This window comes from Centruroides sculpturatus, unplaced genomic scaffold (genome assembly GCF_000671375.1).
Source record: "Centruroides sculpturatus isolate CEXI.00-Female unplaced genomic scaffold, Cexi_2.0 scaffold174, whole genome shotgun sequence".
Taxonomy (NCBI): Eukaryota; Metazoa; Arthropoda; class Arachnida; order Scorpiones; family Buthidae; genus Centruroides; species Centruroides sculpturatus.
In genome coordinates this window covers 617,837-637,311 of record NW_019384420.1, presented here as the reverse complement: position 1 = coordinate 637,311, position 19,475 = coordinate 617,837, and the positions used below count along the sequence as shown (strand labels likewise).

The 19,475-nt window shown below is 32.3% G+C and overlaps 1 protein-coding gene across 6 annotated transcripts; it reads left to right on the top strand.

The window, feature by feature from the left end:
• Window positions 1-593: 593 nt before the first annotated feature.
• On the top strand, window positions 594-18,050 carry LOC111619387 (rab11 family-interacting protein 4A-like). 6 transcript variants are annotated; one of them, XM_023361086.1, is made up of 16 exons: window positions 594-791; window positions 2,296-2,395; window positions 3,686-3,729; window positions 7,726-7,865; window positions 7,949-8,047; window positions 8,184-8,291; window positions 8,551-8,586; window positions 8,673-8,784; window positions 9,817-9,920; window positions 9,983-10,073; window positions 10,150-10,199; window positions 10,335-10,416; window positions 10,869-11,006; window positions 13,247-13,393; window positions 16,551-16,682; window positions 16,929-18,050. In XM_023361086.1, exons 1-16 carry the CDS (start codon window positions 660-662, stop codon window positions 17,049-17,051), a joined length of 1,638 nt encoding a protein of 545 aa, XP_023216854.1. In that variant the 5' UTR covers window positions 594-659; the 3' UTR covers window positions 17,052-18,050. The 6 variants fall into 6 exon arrangements, with proteins under 6 accessions (XP_023216854.1, XP_023216855.1, XP_023216856.1 ...); XM_023361087.1 differs by lacking the exon at window positions 8,184-8,291; XM_023361088.1 differs by lacking the exon at window positions 3,686-3,729 and having other exon boundaries at window positions 658-791.
• Window positions 18,051-19,475: the final 1,425 nt, after the last annotated feature.

Sequence of the window (19,475 nt, the reverse complement as noted above, 5' to 3'; positions counted from 1 at the left end):
AGTCGCTAGAAATCAACAAAAAAGAAGTCTTTATTGAAGTGCCCTACCAGTTTTGGAGGTTAAATTACATTCGTCTGGTGTTTTTGATGTAAAATATGAACAACTGTACGTTGCTTGTAAAAAGTTGTCTTGAAAATATGTAAATAAACCACTATTGCCATACCAATTTGTATTTAAAGTAGTATTATTGTCACTGTAGTTTAAGTGTAGAGTAGTATTATTGACACAATAGTGCGTGTAGAGCAGTAGTACCATCACAATAATTCGTGTATAGAGAAAGTATTATTGCTATACTATTATGCGGATAATATAATTACATTACAAAATTTATAAAGTATAAATGTCTCAGCGATTTACGTACAGGAAGACGTCAGACGAATAAGTATGTTTAATAAAAGATGACAACGTTCTGAGAAAATTGACATATCACACGGTATGTTGAGTTTGGTTTTTGTTATGTAGATAAAAAGTGGACAATAGAAAAGTGCTCTTGGACCTTTATGTTGCGTAGAGGAACAACTGCCATAATCTAATCGCGACACAAATAATATAACGAAATTAGATACGAATCACGTGACCAAACCGCCCCTCGACTAATCGAGTGAGGTGCGAGACTTTGTAAACAATTGCCTGCTTTATTTTTTTAAAAAAAATTGGTGATGGATGAGGAGGAGGAAAAAGAATCCAAATCTCAGTTGAGGGAGGTTTTCGACTTCTGCGATCGCGACGGGTCCGGTTATTTATCGGTGGAAGAGTTAGAAGAATCTGCTAGGGGATACTTTGGCGCTCAGGTAGGTCTTGGTACATTTATTTTCTACGGTACCATCGATAGAGCCTTTCGTTGTTATAGAAGGTCACGTAACATAATAGTATAGAGTTGGGATGTGTGGTACAAAGAACATTAATCATCGCTAGTAACGTTATAATGTGTATTAATTAATTTAATAAGACACGCGCCTCATAAAAAATCTTACAGTTGAAGGCCAGATATAATTGAGCCTCTAATAAAAGTATTTTTTGAGATGATCCTAATGAGTCTGTCCAAATTATATGCGTGGCTGAACACGAGCTATAAGCATGACATTATAATTAGGAAGAGACTATTTAACTGTGATAAGAGACACAACACGTATAACGATACACAATAATGTGTAAAATGTAAATTACACCATTTCGATGTTAGCAGGTATGTTACAAAGCGGCATTTTTTCGACACAGCCTGTACGAGGCATAGTTTCCTTAATTCGAGGCATACTTTTTGTGGCAAGTAGAACCGATTTGCATATAAATAATCTGCAAATTAGGGCCTACCTAGCATTATGAGTACAGCTAAAGGCCTTACAGTTTTACACGTATCATTATTTGGCGGAGAGGAAGGGCCTATTAGAGCCACAAAAAATCTAAGTTTCCAGTCTAAAGTACAAGGCATACTTATATTATCCTGAAAATTATTTTTTGATTAATCATTCACGAGGCATACATTCAAAGTAAAGGGATATTTTATAATGTTCTTCCTAGACATACAACCAAGTTATATCGATAGAAGGTATGCCTCGTAAGGGTGAAAATTCACGAAATGTCCTAGTGTAAAAGAATAGGAGAGTGATAAAATTTCCAAATGAATCGGTGTAAGAGGTCAAAATCGATAAAAATTTAATCAAAGTGAGCCGACTTTTGATTAAAGAGAAAGTTCAAAGAGCACATCCTGTGTTCGAAAAACACGCGCGCACAAAAAATCGAATACGAGATTCTCCTGCTAACACGTGGGCAGAGCACGAGACTCGCTCGATTTGACGTCATTAAGAATTATAGGGCATTAACCCGATCGTTTCAAGATTTATTCATTTTAATTGCTTTAAAATTGAATTTTGTAATATTAACCCATTTAATATTTATAAAAATAATATAAATTTTCGATAAAACACAATTAATAACTTCAAAAATGTATAAAATTTATTCTAGTATCGCCATCTCTTATTCAAAATTTGAATTTCAAAATTTAATTGCACTGACTTTCAAGAGTGGCGACTCCTTACATTTTTGTTTTTTAAATTAAATTTTGAATTTCTTAACATATAAACAGAACAAAACTACTTCCATCCCTTGAAAGGAGTGGAATTTAAAATATTACGTATCTAATACATTTGTGTGGGATGGAAACGTTAATTTATAATACGGATATGAAATCGTGTTTCGAAAGCTCATAATTTAAAGCCCCCCACAAGGCATTACTCCTTTTGGGGCTTAAACTGTAGCCCCGAAAGGAGTAATGCCTTGTGTAATTTGATTTTATAGGATACGAAGAGGCTGGTTGAGATTTTATACCCTAGAGAACATGGAGAAATTTCTTTCGAGGAATTCTGCGCGGGGGTCGATACGGTCCTACATTCTAAAGGTAAGTTATTTTGAGTTTTATGCGCATAAAACGATTGAAGCATACAATAATTCTAAATTGCGCGCAGAAAATACGCATGTTATGCGTTGTTTGAGGGAATATATCATAAAACATGACCATTCGCGCCTCATCAAAAGGCTAGCCGCATAGATTTTCAAAGGCCACATAGTTTTTCGTGTTTTCTTCACGCGTCTAACACCTATACAATGCCTCCCGGGAGACATCCTCTCTGGCAAATGGTCCATGTGTTAAGTTGCCTTCTTCCATCAATCAATTTCTACACAAGTGAACCTCATAAAAAAATCAAGTCTTGAATATGTTGAGGTTTGTTGAATTCTAAATGATTAACAATGGCCTTACATAAACATGGTATTTATGAAGTCCTCGACTAATTATTAAGAAAAAATTCTTGCTAAAAATTGTCTAATACAAAACTTTGCCTTCAAACTGGCAAGGCCATTGAAAAAATCAACAACCATCCCTTAAAAGTGCAATAAAAGTTCATTTGTTACGATACAGTTTCATAGACGAACTTGACAGATGAGTGTCGATAACCTTGCACTCACCAGATGTCGTCGCTTGTCGAAAACTACTGATAAAAATAAACACTAACCACGTGCTGGCGGGTGTCGGTAAAGATTTCGAGGAATTTCCCCCTTTGTTTCGTTTACCACGTGATTTCCAGACCCGGTTTTTAGGTGGAAAAGTAGGAGGAAGTAAGCTAAGAAGTGACGGAGCTAAGAAAATGATATCATGTGATCGGGATTATCTGGTACCTAAGGTACCTAAACACAGGAATTGATTAAATTTATAGATTATTTAGTCAATGGCATTATTATACGAGAAAAATCGCTAAACACGAGCCACGGTTTAATTACAAATTCCCTCTTTTGTTTAGTAAACTGCGTAGCTACTGTTTGAATCACGTGATCTCTCAGCATGTCGTTCGTTTGAAAACACGTGCCAGCGACTACGCTGCAGGTGTAGGCACTTACAGCTTTATGCTCGCGGGTGGTTTTTATCACGTGTTCACACGGTATTGTTTCGAGTTGCCGTATCACGTGATTAATAGTTTTCTTTTGCGCCGCAATCTAATGCTTACTGAGTCTTGCATCTAAACAGAAACACTTTAGAGCGACAGTTCACGTGATCGATAACAGGTGGCATCTCGCACAACCGACCCATCCCACATTTGGTAAAGTAGCAACCACGTGAACGAGTACGTCGCCGTAAAGTATTGTTAGAAACACCTGCGTCTGCGCCAGTCTGACCCTGTTTTACTTGTTGCAGATGGTGACACCGATGTGGTTACAGGTCTGGACGAAGGAGAACAGGTAAGTAATTCCCATATTTGCTTAAGAAACTTTCTAGTTGTTACGCCACTCATCCTCTTCGAATATACGTAGATTCGTACAGTGTATTAATTATAAATAAGTACGATGTCACACGACAGACGTGCATGTTATTAAACAAGGGCCTGCTGCCTCTGTTGGGTCATACCACGCGACCTCTGCCACCTCCACACTTTGCGTAAAAAGTACACGAACGGGTCAAGCGATTACACTTTAATTGCGTTTTGTATATGTACAAGTGTACAGCACGTCAAGCAACGTCATTCGAAGATGTGTTTTAAGGAAAGGCGATTTTGTGTCATCCTTTGTTACGTGACGTATGCATAAAACTATAGACTACAAGTGTAGAGAAAGTCATGTGATTAAAGAGTACAGATACCTTAAACAAGCTTGTAATCATGTTACAACTGAACGCATCCTTCCTATAGATGAAGTTTATTACGAGGTCACGTATCAAAGCATCTGCAAAGCTTGGTCCTATGTCTGAGTAGAGCTCTATTAGGCATACAACAGGTCACAATAAGGGCCAGCAACAGATGTAAAAGTGTGAGACGAGTGACGTAACAAACAGGTAAAGAAATCCGGGAGGTAATTTTGCTAAAGAACCTTCGTCGCACCTAAGGTAATACCTAAATTTAGTCGAAGTGACGCAAACAGGTTTAATTGCACACGTACTTCGAACACGATCTCGCGCGCTTATGAGCAAGAAGGAAACTCGAACCCGATGGCAAGATGGAATTTTGATATGTCACGGCGTTGTTTAAACAGTGAGGTGTAAGGTGACGTCAGGTTCAGACCAATTTGAAGTTGGCACGAGATCGAATGACGAGATTTAGGCACGTAACCGGAGCGTCGTACGTGACTCCAAAAATTTTAAAATAAACGATATGGACGTACATTTGTCTCGTTTAAAGTATCCTTCATGCGTGTTCGCCCCCCTTAATAAATGCTAAAAATATTCGTGGAATTCTCTGCTAGTGCTGTCGAGCGTCAAGAACATAAGATTCGTCCCACAAGAAAATTATTCCGTTTTTATATTATTAATTTCGTCGTCATTGCCTTCCTTATATTAAAAAATTCCGCTTAAAAGATCCCTAAAATAATTGAACTATCTAGATAGATATTTTAAAGATCTCCACACTAGAAAAGTTAACGATCTCTGCACTGCAAATGTTCCTTTCGAGTTGTTTTTAGTTCAGGATCGTGAAAGATCTCACACGAGAAAAATTACTTTAAAAAATCCTCACTAGGAAAGCTATTTTATGCGTCCCTATACTAGAAACAGTACGTTTAAAGACACTAGAAATACTGTCTTAAAAACGCTAGAAACACTACGTTTAAAGACACTAGAAAATGCCAAAATAGAGTATAAAGGTTGCTATACTAGAATTCCTGTATTATAAATACTACCTTTAAATATTGATTCTTTTAAAATTTACTTTAAAAATCCCTATACAGGTATTTACGGAATTTTCGGAAACGAGTTTTAATTATCTTAAAATACAAATTTAAAATTATATGAATTGTGACGTATTTTAAACTTTTAAATTTATAAATTCTCTTCGATTGGCCAGTTCGAAAATAGGTAATTATGATTTTCAAATTGCTAAACCTTTTAAAAAATGTTTTATTTATTATTTTTTTCGAAAAAACTTTCAGGAAATTTCCCTAATCCCGTTAACTAGACCGAGATTTTACTTCTATTTTTCCTCCTTCGATACAACACTTTTTCCTTAAAACGAGAATAATTTAAGAAAAAAAAAATTAAAGAGGTTTCGCGTGATGAAATTCGAACACTGTTTTTTTTTTCCTAAGATTTTTCCGGTTTAAATTTCGCAAAAACATCCGGAAATATGCATAGAAACTAAAATTGTTTTTTCAATTAATGCGGCAGAAAAATTCCCTATCCGAGTCTGCATTTCCTACTGAAATTTCCCTACGCGTAGAAATATTTTTTTCGAACTTTGAAGCGAATTATGTAATATCGTATCCCGAAAACACATTTTTTTCAAATAAAAAAAATATGTAATTTCGTATAATTTAATCTTCGTAACTATTCAAACGAATAAAAAATTTATGTAAATAAAGGGAAATTCCGGTGTTCTCGAAATTATAAACGCAAAATAAAATATTACTTTATATTCAAGTTTTATTTAAAATTTATTTTAATACAAAATAACACAATAAAAATTATAATAAATTCATTTAAAAATTCGATTTTAGTAATTTTTTCCAGAAAAATTAATACGCGGAAAGTCAGATCGAGAGAGAAATTTCTCTAAACTGCAATAAACATAACATTCGTAATTCTTCTTTAAGGGAAAAGTTTTAAGTATTTTAAATGCATAAACTGGAAATAATTTTTAATACTTTAAATAAAATATAAACAATATAATATAGCAGAATTTAAAAAAAAAAAAAAATTACATAAGTGACGGGAATATCATCTAGCCTAGGGAAATTTCCCTCGAGCGTATCGAATTTACCCAAATGCCAAAAAGATAGACGATTCTGCTTCCAAGATGTAAATGGGAGAAGGAAGATTAAACGACTTAAATTGAAAATGTAGCCAATAGACGGTGTCAAAGTAGATGTTACCCAGTAAAATTAGGTCGAATTAGGTAAGTGGGTGAGAAAAATCCTGGAAAATTACTTTAATTTAGGGAATTTTATGCACTAATGAAGATGCAGATTGAGATGTTTTGACATTGATGTAACATATTGGCAGGTTGCAATGTCACGTTAACCTCCCATATACATAATTAAGTCATATTTTCTGTAATAAGTGTTGTTAAAGAATGAATTTGAATGAAATTTCGGTAGAAATTTCCCTTAGGTCATTTAAGCATGTGTTTATATAAGCAATTTGCTTACTTTCTGCTTGTTTAGGCTGTAAGAAATGCAAAACAAGCAAGAAATTTTGCAAGGAAGATTCTCAGGAATTCTTGCCAATTTTGCATTTCTTAGAGCATAAATAAAACTTTTCCTACATTGCTGCCCTTAAATGAAAGAACATACAAAAAAAAAAAAATCCCTAAATTATCCTACAAAAGTTAACATTTGAGCATCAGCTTTCGTTATAGACGTTAGAATTGTCCCATCTGTGGGAGTTATGTCATGGACGACGAGACTGTTCCTTCTGCCTAGGAGGGCCTAATGGCCATGATGTAGCTCTTATGGATGGGACGATTTTAATGTCTGTAATGAAAGCTTGCACTTGGAAATTTAATGCATGGGCACATCTGACCATAGTCGAGATCTTGCCCTCTTAGGGGTCTTTTCACTGCTTGCTCATTTTCGTTCCATATCCATATAATGCATTTAAGGAAATCGGGCCAAGGTTTCTTTAGTGCTTAAAACGTTCCTTCCTATGCTACGGTTAATGTTTACAGTAGCATTCGAATAGTCTTAAACAGTGTACTGTTGATGTAGGTCGCGTTGTTGTGTGTGATACCGATGCGACTAGTTAAGTCTATGGGAATTGATTTGTTAGCCAGATTTGAATTGTTTCGATGGGAATACACAATTTGGTTGATTATAAATGCATTAAGCTGTATATATTATAGAAAACTATCTAGTGATATTGATATCGACGTGATGAATATACTGCAGATTTTAGAATGTAGATCATGCTGACGATATATTTAAACATCAGTGAACTAGTTATGAGATAGGAAAATCTAGAACAAATGTAACGTATGGCTGTACAGGATGGGAGGATGTAATAAAAGCTTCTGATGATGAAGTTTGGATAATCTTTAAAGCATTTTCTGTACATAATAAAAATGCTTCCTTATTATTATAAAATGTGTTTGTTTATCATACAATTGTAGGATGCAGCTGTGTATGCAAGCATCATAAGAATCGATTATTATCAATTTAGCTCTTTATTTGTTTATGATTGGTTATTCGTTAATGCATGTTGGAAGCAGGAAACCAAAAATCAATAAAATGCTAATTTATTGTAATGTTTTGTAGCTAGAATATACGGTCGGTGGATCTTTGGAGTTGGATTCTATTGTCATGTCTAAGGATGTTCCACCCACGCTACAGATCGAAGATTGCAGAGAAGACGTCTTTACGACATTAGACGAGGGACTGTGCGATAGCGAATCTAAGTAAATATGTGTCCTTTGTCTTTCGCATAGAAGCGGCCTTTTGTGTTTTGTAATTTATGAGCTGACAGTGTTGTTTCTTGCAGTAGCGACCTGATCAACTTCGCTGATGTTGAATTGTACGAAACCACTGATGAAGTAAACAATCGAGGCATGTACCTTCAGCCAGGAGGTCACTCTGTTAGGTAATTAAATTTAAATTATAATATTCTTTTGTCAGTTAGATTTAAGCTAGGAATGGAATTAATTCGGATCCAAATTCTCATAAATTCCAGTCACGTAAATTATGTGAAATTTTTTACATGCTGTTTTATGTTGTAGCTCGGATAATTTTCAAAACCACGATACAAACAGAACTAATAATAATAAGGAAAATCTGTTTCAACAGAGAAACACGTGGCTCCGAAGCAGCTTACGTAGGTCATCTCGGTACGTCATTTTGAGTCGATAATGCACGCTCGTAAATGGTGTTGGTACAGAAAAATTTAAAGTGTAGAGTGCTTTGTTCCATCCGATAAACCCATTAACCTGTGAATGATGCTATAATGGATGTGTTTTGTATAGATACTAACCTTGCTTTAGCTCCTAACCATTTTGTATCTTTGTGACATAATGCATAATGTTTTTCAAAGGAAGCTTTGAAGTTGATCGAACCTGAATTCTTATGGTATTTTCTTTTTATTAACAGATCAAATAAAAGACCATCGTCGAATGCTTCTGCTCGGTAAGTATTTAAATTGAATGATTTCTTTATCATAAGTTACTTGTGTATGCAAAAAGCATCTTTATTTCTTTACATCACTGTTATAGTATATTATTCCGAAGTTCCAGTCCGATCAATGGTCACGGTGCAGACTATGATTCCGACTTGTCTCAAGATCAAATTTCTGTAGAAGACGACATTCAAACTTTATATGATAAAGTAAGAAATTTTGATAAGTTATGATTTTTTACTCATAATTTAGTGTAGGTATACAATATTTTAAATCAAGTTTACTTAGTCCAGTGCTTTGGTAGAAACTGCTTAACAGAGTGCTTTTGGATGTAAAATAATGCTATATTTAATAGAAAAGTTATGGGAATTGATAGACATAATCTTTTTAATCTCACATAACTTTGAATTTAACTCTGTAGGTACAATATAAATTTTTTTTATCCAGCTTATTGTGACTAGAAACAGCTTCTTCTGCATTTTTGATTTTCTGAGTACAAATGGCAATAAAAATTGTTTGTGTGTATTTTTTCTGAATGTTGCTGTGAAAAATAAACACGAAAATTTTCAAGAATTCAAAATTAAGTTTTAATGTAATTTTATTTGAATTTTCTTGCAAACAAATGAAGGAATTTAAGATGAAATTTAAGTGCAACTTTAAAGAAATTTCATTTGGTCATTTTTACTAAGTTACTGCAAGAAGAAAAATGGAAATACTCAATAATTCATGACATTAATTATAGGATTTAGTGTTGTTATTACATACTTTACATATTGTTATTACATACAGATTTACTTATTTTAATGTACTTGATGATCCAGAAGTCCTTTGATATAGACATTTATGAGGGAAAAGGAAAACTGGGTGGCATGTTTAAACATTCTTTGTAAGTAGCTATCATCTTGGGTATTTTTTTGTTCATGTTAACAGTGAGGAAAGCTGCAGTAACCATGATTACTGTCACACTAAAAAGAAGCATTTCTATGCAAATAAATATGTATAAATAATAAATACATGCATATATAATTATACACCAAAAAACCATATTACATTAAAGAGAGAAATCCTAGTTTGCCATTGCATGAAAAGTAGAGCATTTTACATTCTGAATTGCCCAGATATAACACTGATATTTGATATACAAGTATTGTTCTTTCACACAGTTAGATTCATAAATCATAAAACTTATAAATTAAAAATTATTGATGAAACATTTTACAAACTTTTTCTTATTATTACAGATTCACAATCTCCAGAAACTACTGTCAGAACTTCAAGACGTCCAAACCGATAACGACGACAGATACGAAAAAGTAAAGCAGGAAAATGTTAATTTGATGACAAGGTACAATTTTCTTTATATGTTTGTTTGTTTTATGATTTAATTAAAAGTTTATTTTGAAACAGAATACATCTTTTGGAAGAACAGATAAGAGAACATGAGATAAAGTCAGAAGAAAAGATGAAGGAAGAGCAGAAGAAATTGAAAGAACTATTGGTATTTTTATTTCTTTGCTTGATTGTGTTACAACTTTGGCATTAGGTGAAAAATGAATTACATGAACTTGTTTCAGAGCCGTCACGAGAGAGAAAAGAGTCAAGAAATAGAAGATTACGTGAATAAGTAAATAAATCTTTTGTTCTAAATTAATACCATTTTTCTGTCAGAACAAAAATACTTTTATTTTGGAAGCAAGCTCTTCTTTACAGCTGTTATATTAATTTATAGATAATTAATAAATTTGATTTTTAATTTTAGAATTCACATATTACAAATTGAAAATCAAAATGCCTTGGAAGAAGTTAGTTATCTGAAAAGTCAAGTGGAGAAGTTAAAACAGGTAAGAGGGCGTATAGTGTTTTAAACACACATTAAAGTGGTTTCAATTGGCATTACTGTATCGGTTATTTGCGCACAGTCATCACAATCGTGTTTGTAAATGGAATTGCCATTTGGGAGTTATGCTTGTGGTCCGTTTGTGTAGATAACAGTTGGTACTATGTAATGATAAAGCCAAATGACGACAGTTTATAATATGCAATTGCTACAATCATTAACTATAGATTTTAAATGAATTAAAATTTATAAAGGCTGTTTGTTAGCATTTGTTTTGCAATAATAAAAGTCAATTGCTCAGCCACACTTTAAAAAAACCTGCCTATTGGAACTGTGCTTCAACATTCAACTTATGTATTTTGAAGTAAGCAACTATAATGTAATTGTGAATGTTTATTTTAAATTAGGATTAAACGCTTTTATTAACATTTTGATAATTGGCAGTGTTCTTAACAGGATAAAATGCAGATGGAAATCAAACTGGAATTGAATCTGGTAGAATTAACTTCGTTGAAGGAAGAGAAAAAGAATTTGGAAGATGCAGTTTCTCAGGAAAGAAAAAATTTTATGGAAGAAAAAGAAAAAAACAAAATGGTTAGAATTTATTTTATCATTTAATATATTTTTTTAAATGTTACAAAAGCATGCAAAATTGGTGTAAAAATGAATTATACTTTTCCTTTTTAATTGTATTTGACAATTTGCTTTAATAATTGCTGAATTTTTAAAGCATCAACCTATCATTCTGAGGGATCTGGTGACGATTCTGGTTGGGTCAAAAAATCCTGGGAGTTTTTCAGGGGCAGTCTGTCCTGGGATATGTTGGGACCAGACGTCCCATTCTCAGACTGGCCAAATCCACGAAAGGTTCAGAAAAAGCCATTTTAGTATCTCGGGATGGAAAGAGTTAAAAAAGCAAACCATGTAAAGAAAGTGATGCAGGAATGATGCAAAATTGTCTCGTTTCGAGCTGTACAGTTTGATGTTGCCTTTCTGCTATTCTATGCTATCTTTCATGAATTCTTAAAAATAATTAGAAAAATCATTTACATATATGCACATGTACAATAATTATCCTAATTATTTTTATGAATTAACAATGTATGTGTATGTACATTACCAATAACTGCTGCATTATGTTAAATGAGAAAAATGTAATTCTAGTAGAATATAACTTGGTTTTCTCATTTTAATTATATTTAAAATGTATAAATTTCTATGGTATAATGCAAAATTAATTTTCAATTTAGAACATTTTGCAATTTGATACAGTAGAACCTCGAAAACTCGGCCTAATGTGGACCGAAGAGTGGCCGAGTTTGTGAAAATGCCGGGTTATCGGAAATGGGGTTAAAAAAAGGATAAGTATGCGTGTTTCCTCAGAAAATAGTGTACTGTATTTGTATGTATTGTTTGCTGGAGAATACAACAGAGAATAAACTGCCCAAATACCCTTAAACAAAGGAAAAGTACGTACTTTATGAAGGCATAGAGTCTTCACTACATGAAAATGAAAATTAATGAATACACTGTGTACAGTAATTTACCTGATAAGACAGACCTCAGAAAAATATTTTATGAGAGCTTTTATACTTTTATAAAGCTGTCAATAATGAAAATTAATTAACTAAGGATTTTTTTGGCCTGCCAGGGTGTGACCGAGTTATCCGGAGTGCCGGGTTATCGAGAGCCGAGTTTTCGAGGTTCTACTGTACTATCATTCAGACAAAAGAGACTTTAATACAAAAGTCCTCAGTTTTTTAAGAATTTTCAAGTCTCGGGACTTTGGGGTTAATTTTGAATAAGAATTCAAAGTTACATTCAAAAGATAACTATCTTTCACATTTTCAATGAAATCTTTTCTATTTCAACAGTGGTCGTTCTCTGATAAACTTGAAATTAATGATTTGGCCTTCATGAAAACAAATTAAACAATGTAACATTAAAAATCTATACAATTATTTTAACAGGAGGAAATTTATTATATATATATATATTTTAATAAAGCTTTAGATTTTTGTTCAGCTTTATAAGCTTTAAAGTGTCTATTGTCAATTGTTTTATTTACTTTTATTAAAGAAGCTTTTAGAAAAAATTTATTTCCTATATGATAACTTTTGCACTTCATACAAAATTCTGTAGTCTAGCTCAAGATTTTAATTAACTGTTAAAAATATTTCTAGTAAATATAACGATGTCTTTTTTAGAAAAATTACATAAATAACACGTTAATAATAGTTTGTTTGTATTAAAATATTGCAAGATCATTTCAAAAATTTGCTTCGTTCCTGTTTAATCTTGTATACATTCGTTATATCCATAATACTTCTGAAGGTTTTTAGTTTATTCTTTAAATAAGAAAAGAAATTGCTTGGCTGACCTTCAAACTGACATTTAACCTCATATTTTGACACTGTCATTAATTTCTATTATTTTGAAATCAAACCTATCTGTTTATGATTTGTAAAGTAATATGATTTGGGACTTACAATTTGTAATGTTGTATATCAAAATTTTCAGTTATTCTTGTAATATTTGACGAAAGAATTCTTGTTCTAGTGCTGCAGTTTGTTTTAATTCTTGAAAATTTAGAAATATTAAATTTATTTGGATCAAATGCAATAAAGAGCGAAATAGTAAATCCAAGAGTTGTTGGAATATTTTTTACTTTATAGACAGTTCGTAGAATAGTGTGCTGCCCACTTTCACTTACTCATCTAATTTATATAAATGAAATAGTAGTAAATTTTATGTCAGCTTTTCCAAATTCTGCATGTTTCATTTCATTTCTAAATGAATGTAATTGAAATTTGCATTTTTATTTGTGTTTTCAGCTCCTCGAACAGTTGAAGCAGAAGTCGGAAGAACTGAAGGACTACGAGGATGACATGAAGAAACTGGAACGTTTCCGTAGTCACAGCATGCAGGAATTACCTAACCAGTTCTTTGAACTTCAGAGGGAATTGAGGCAGCTAAAGGAGGTAAGTTACTTTGTTTATAGAATTACTACCAATTAAAAATGCAAACATTTGTTATTTTAACCATTAATGCATTGAATTTTTGTTATATAATTAAGATGTGCCCTATATAATTGTTATGTCGTGACATTAACTCTAGCATTTCTAGTGTACAAGTATATATTATCAATAGCTATACAGATTTGAATTGAATTATTTTAAAATTGAGATAAGTGGAATTGTGGTCCATGCATTGGGTTTTTGGGAGAGTAAATATTTTAAAATATATTAGAAAGCAATCCTATCAAATAGATGTTGGACATCATTTCTTTTGTTCTAATATGATTTGAAATACAGTAAAAGAAGTAAAAAAGTGCAGTGTCTGAGATTTTATTTTAACCTAGAAGTAGGTAATGTAGTTTGGATATTGTGTATAAGATGACAAAGTTTGATTCTCCGGTTGTCAAGCTACTACATTTGATGTAATGATTTATCATCGCCACATTCTTTATCAATAACGAATCCATCATTAATAAAAGATACATTGACTTTGTTATCATCACCATCCACATCCATTGATGGCTCTTGGGATGAAAATCATTAGCATTCTTTAAGCTTCATCCACTGTTACAGGTGCATTTATTAATTCTTCTTTTGGAATGTGCTATATTCTGTGTGAGGTTTATGTTGAAAATTTCAATTTTGATAAGTATTTGCCATCCATTCTACTTGTCTTTCCTCTTTATCTATTATGCATTGGATGACATTAAATTTATTCTGTTTTTTATTTTTCTTCTAACATCGAGATGTTGCCATTGATATAATTTAGTAACTCCTAAATAACTTTCATAAATACAAAGTAGCTTCCAATTATTTGAATGTATGTTTTGGTTAGAAACCAGGCTTTGCTGCATAGAAGAGGACACCTTTAGAGGAGAAATTATATAATTGCAATTTAGTCTAGGTCAGTGTTTATCAATGGGCAAAAATTAGTTTGGATGAGATAAAATATTAAAAATGACAATAACCGGTCACGTTCTAAGCAGCATAGGTAATGAATTAATTTAGCAATGGACAGAAGGACTCATGATTATTATATAAAATTTTTGACAAGATGGAAATGGAGAATATCTGTTAATTTTTTTGTTTGCAAATAACTGATTGACTTAAAGTATTTGATAATGATAATGGCAGAAAAGAGGGGAGAGAAAAACATTGAAAACAAATGTGAATTTAAGACTTTAGAATACTGTTAAATCAATCACTACTATTTTGGCCACTGTGATAAATGTAAGTTGAAAATGGAGAGAAATTATATAGAATGCTACAAAACTTGTTTAGTTTTGGTGGACATTTATGCCATTTAATATAGACTTGAATGATAAAATTTACTTAAAATTGGTGTAATGAAAAGAAAAAAAGGATTATTACCTTCATACAAATCCTTTAGTACTTTTCCGGCTGTTATAACAGGGAAAAGTATTGTAATCATCTTAAATTTTTACTTTCCTGACTATTATAATGTAACATGAGTTACATTCCAAGCTTTTATAATATGTTGTAATCATGTCACATTCGACACTCCAGGTTTTTAGAATCAATTTTTTTTGATACTGCTGAACCCAAAAAATCAAACTGTCTTGGCATCTAGTTTGTGTGATGTTTCAGGATGGGTTAAAGACTAAGAAACAAAATTTGGAACATTAACTTGTTTATAAGGGGTATCGATGCCATTTAATTTTGATGGTTAAAGATCAGGTTGGGGAAGATAGAGGGGTTTGTGTGTCATATTTTGGATAGGAATTAATGGAAATTTTAATCATTATTGCTATTTAGATTATTTTTAAAAACTCGTCCTACTCTGAAAATTAAGCCTTTTTGTTATGATTAATATGAGATTTTATTAAAAATATAACATTTATAACAGCTAGGAAAGTTAAAGAACTCATTGGATTTTTTAAATAAGGCATTAGCATAAAAACACATTTTTACGATGGCATTCATTCATAAGAATCTTCCACTGATGATCACATTTTTTTGTGGGTAGCAATAAAAGGCCTGATCCATAAACTTTGTCTGAATCTCTATTTGCATCTGTGCCTAGATTATGTTGCTCCAAATATTACTACTGTGAGTTTTTACATTTCTATTTCTAGCTTATATTATTAGATTGATAATAGATCTGTTGTTTATTTTATATTTAACTCCATAAAATATTTTCTGTATCACATTCTGTGACAATTAAACAAATAATGAAACTTTTGTAATTTTTAGTACTTCTTTGAACTTAAAACCTTGAATGCATTACTAAATTTTTATAGTAATTTTGAATAAAACATTAAAGTGGTAACAAAAGATGCTAATTGCTACAATATTGATAATGCCATAAGGACCAAGATAAAACCTCCTCCCTGTTGAGTCGCTTATGCATGTTGTGTCAGAATCTAGGTAAAAACCTAGACTCTGGATGCACAGAACTTCCACAAATATTCACATTATTCATATGTTTTCATAGCTTTTGTAGGAGGGGGCCTCATATCTGGGACTTAACTTTTGGAGGTTCAATGTAGTCGACATTCATTCTAATTTGTTTTATTCTAATTTAAACTACTACAAGAATTATCAGTTTCAAACTGATAATTCTTGTAGTAGTTTAAAATTAAAGTGTCAGAACAAACACTAAACATACAATAATGCTTTTTGGATTTAATTAATGGCTGAACAAATGTTGTAGGATGGTCTGCTTGTTTGGAATTACATTGAAAGCTTTGTGACAATAGAAAGATTCCAAAACACTATAATTTGATGTTTCAGAATATCTCGCATAATTTAAATTTGTGCGTGACAAATATTACAACCACAAATATAATAAAAGGCCTACAAAAATTACTCCACCCGTCTTCCTGTGGTACTTTCCATAAGTATGGTTATTTTAGAACTATGTACATGTGTAAATTAGCAAATTTTATAAATTACAATCTGCATGAGGAAGAAATGAATCAATGCTTTAGTGCATTGTTTCCTTAATAATGTCATGCACAATATAGTAATGACTGAATCTAATGCATTAAAGAAATCAGTAGCAAAAATTTAGTGTATATAATGTTAGATTCAATGTCTGCTACATCACATCAGCAGTAACGAAATGATTAAAAAATGTAAAATCCTTGTTTAATTCTAGGAAAATACAAAATTGCAGGAAACAAACGAGGAACTGCAGGCGTATATATCAAATTCTTCCATCATCCAAGAGCTGCCTCAGAGTTCACCATTGCCCTTGGAGGATGAGCTAGAAACTTTGTCGAAGGAACAGGTGAGTTCAAAGAAACTTCTTCCGTTTCTTTGTAAAAGTATTGAGTAACGACAGTTAAGATTTAAAAGAATGCGAGGGTAAAAACTGCCCAGTAGAATGTAGAATATTTCTTTCAGTTCAATTTCCTTGCAATGATTGGACTACATAGTTATTGCATTATCTTGATAACATACTCGATAGCAAGAGTTATTGAGTACGTACATAATTGGAGCAGGTCTGCAAATTAAAATTTGCGTTTGATTCCAGTTGAGGAAACTTCTGCAAGAACAAGAGGAAGACAACACCAAGTTGAAAAAGTACATTGATGGAATTCTTCTGAACATCGTGGAGAATTATCCTGAGCTGCTGGAAGTGAAACCTATTTTGTGATTGGCCTGTGGCCTTTTCTTTCGAAGACGGATGCAGTTTGCAGAGCCGCCGTGGAGTTTTGTCTGACCGCCGAAGTCACAATTTCTGCGTTTGCCAAATTACATGTCTTTGTAACGGAAGTTTTTGTTGCATTGTCTTTAGAAATGATTGCCAGAATAAAACTGCCGGTCCTTTAATTACAAGTAAAACAGCATAACAGGCGTAGTTTGTACGAACATGTATATCTTTTTAACGTGCTGTATAAGACGAGTATAACGTAAAGTGCTACGGCTATTTTCTACAAGTTCCAAATGGTATAAATTCCAAATCTGTGGTGCACAGCTGAATTAATTTGACATTTTTGGCTTCGTCGGTTATTCTGTTTTACTTCTGTTCAAACAAGAGAAGCAAAGCTTACAGATAAATTGAGGGATGTAATTTTATTGTAACACATTCTGAAAACTACCAGGATTTTTCTTTCCTTTACTCTACTTGTGAAGATTGATGTAATGCATTAATGTTCTTAAGCATGTTATGCCGCTTTAAAATCCATGTGCAATTATTCTAAATGTCTTAATGGGTTTGCAAAATCGGTTCCTAATTCTGCTTTTGAACACGGTCACATGCAGTATGTTGAGATGAGACCGAAAGTGCCTTGTAACTTTAAAAAGTTTGCCAAAAAATTCAAAAGATAACGATTTAATTCTGTAAGATTTTGTTATATATACATATATTTTCTATTGCAATATTTAACTTGTTAAGCATCTGCATTCCATGTAAATATTTTACAGGTCGACATTCCGGAGACTTGAGGTGCAATGAATCGGTTTGTATATAGACGGAGGATTATTATTATTTTTTTTCTGATACTCTAGAATTGTGACGCGATATAGTTTGATTACCGCTTCCATCCAATATTTCTCTCAAGGTGGCCAATCTGTGTCAAATTTCATTGTTATATAGTCTTATTAACAGATTCTGAATTTTCTAAGTTTACAATAAATATTCTTTTATTCTTAATGGCTGTTTGTTTGCCTCTCAGGTTAAGAATTATGTAAAACATTTTCTTCAGAAACAATAATGGTTTCTGAAGCTGTTGTGTGATATACATGGTATATAGGAACATTCTCACACAGTAATGTGCGAGCAATGTGCAACATGGTGACAAAGCAGCACAAAGTCACAGTAAAATGTGTATTTCTCATTTTCTTGCCTGTGTTCATGCCCACTAACACTCCATACTCTCTATTATCATACAGTCCTTTTTGTACTAAATTGGTGCAGCTCTACAATTTTGCAAGATATGGAAAAGTGAATTACATTGTTTGAGACAGGAGTGTTAACTTCCAAATTTTAACACTAGGAGCGTCACAAGCAGTGTTGCCTTGTAGTGCAGTCACTACCATAACTGTACAGTACCTATCTGCACTTATCAGTTACGAAAGACAAATACAGGGTTCATAGCAAAGTCCTTATATACAAATGTAATTGACATTTTCTGAAGTTGCAATCCGACAGTTCCCCTATTCCTTTAATGAGCAATTAGTGCAATTTATCTATTTTAAAAATCATTTTTAGAAAAATTGTGTTGATACCATACAAGAACATTGGCATGTGTATTGCTGTTTAAACACACCACTTTTTGAACTATAAAGCCACTTTCATTTGTGTTAATTTAAGCAGCTTGTATAATTTATTGGATTATTGTAACAAATTAAATTATTTTATAAATCAACTAAACTCTAATGTCATTCAAATATGAAATTTAGAAAAAACTGCATGTATAACCAATCCACGACACACTCTTGTGAATAATGCTCTATTCGGTCGTTTAATCCAAAGATGGCCGAATAAGTTTGTTAATATGCATTTGAAGAAATAAGCTGCCGAATAAATATTTTAGATAATAGTATAGTATGATACATATTATCATACTATACTATTATCATACTGCAAACTCTAGAGAAATAGTTCCAAACTCAAACTCAAAAGAGTTTGGAACTATTTCTCTAGAGTTTGCAGTATGATGATATTTACCTTTAATCTAGATTCCTTTGAGAAAAATTGCAACCAAACAGAACTTGTAGGAAGTAGCACGAAAAATTTAACAATGTATATCTACAAAAAAAAAAAAAAAGTTTTAAATTAAATTTTATCTTGTACAATATCTTGCCATCTTGATGTAACTTTTTAATCACATCGTAGTAAAATGACTTTGGTTTTAAATTAAAATAATCAGAAATATTTTAATTTAATTTAATTTAATAGCATTTTTGACATTATTCTCATCCTCAAAAGTTCTGCAACTACAAAAAAGGTGATAATTACTGGGAGCAATATCTGGCAGATGAGGTGAAATTTCCCAGTTGTAGCTTTAGAGTTTTTGCACAGTTATTTTTGCAGCATGTGGTCTGGCATGCTGCAAGAAAACCTGCTTTCTGTTAA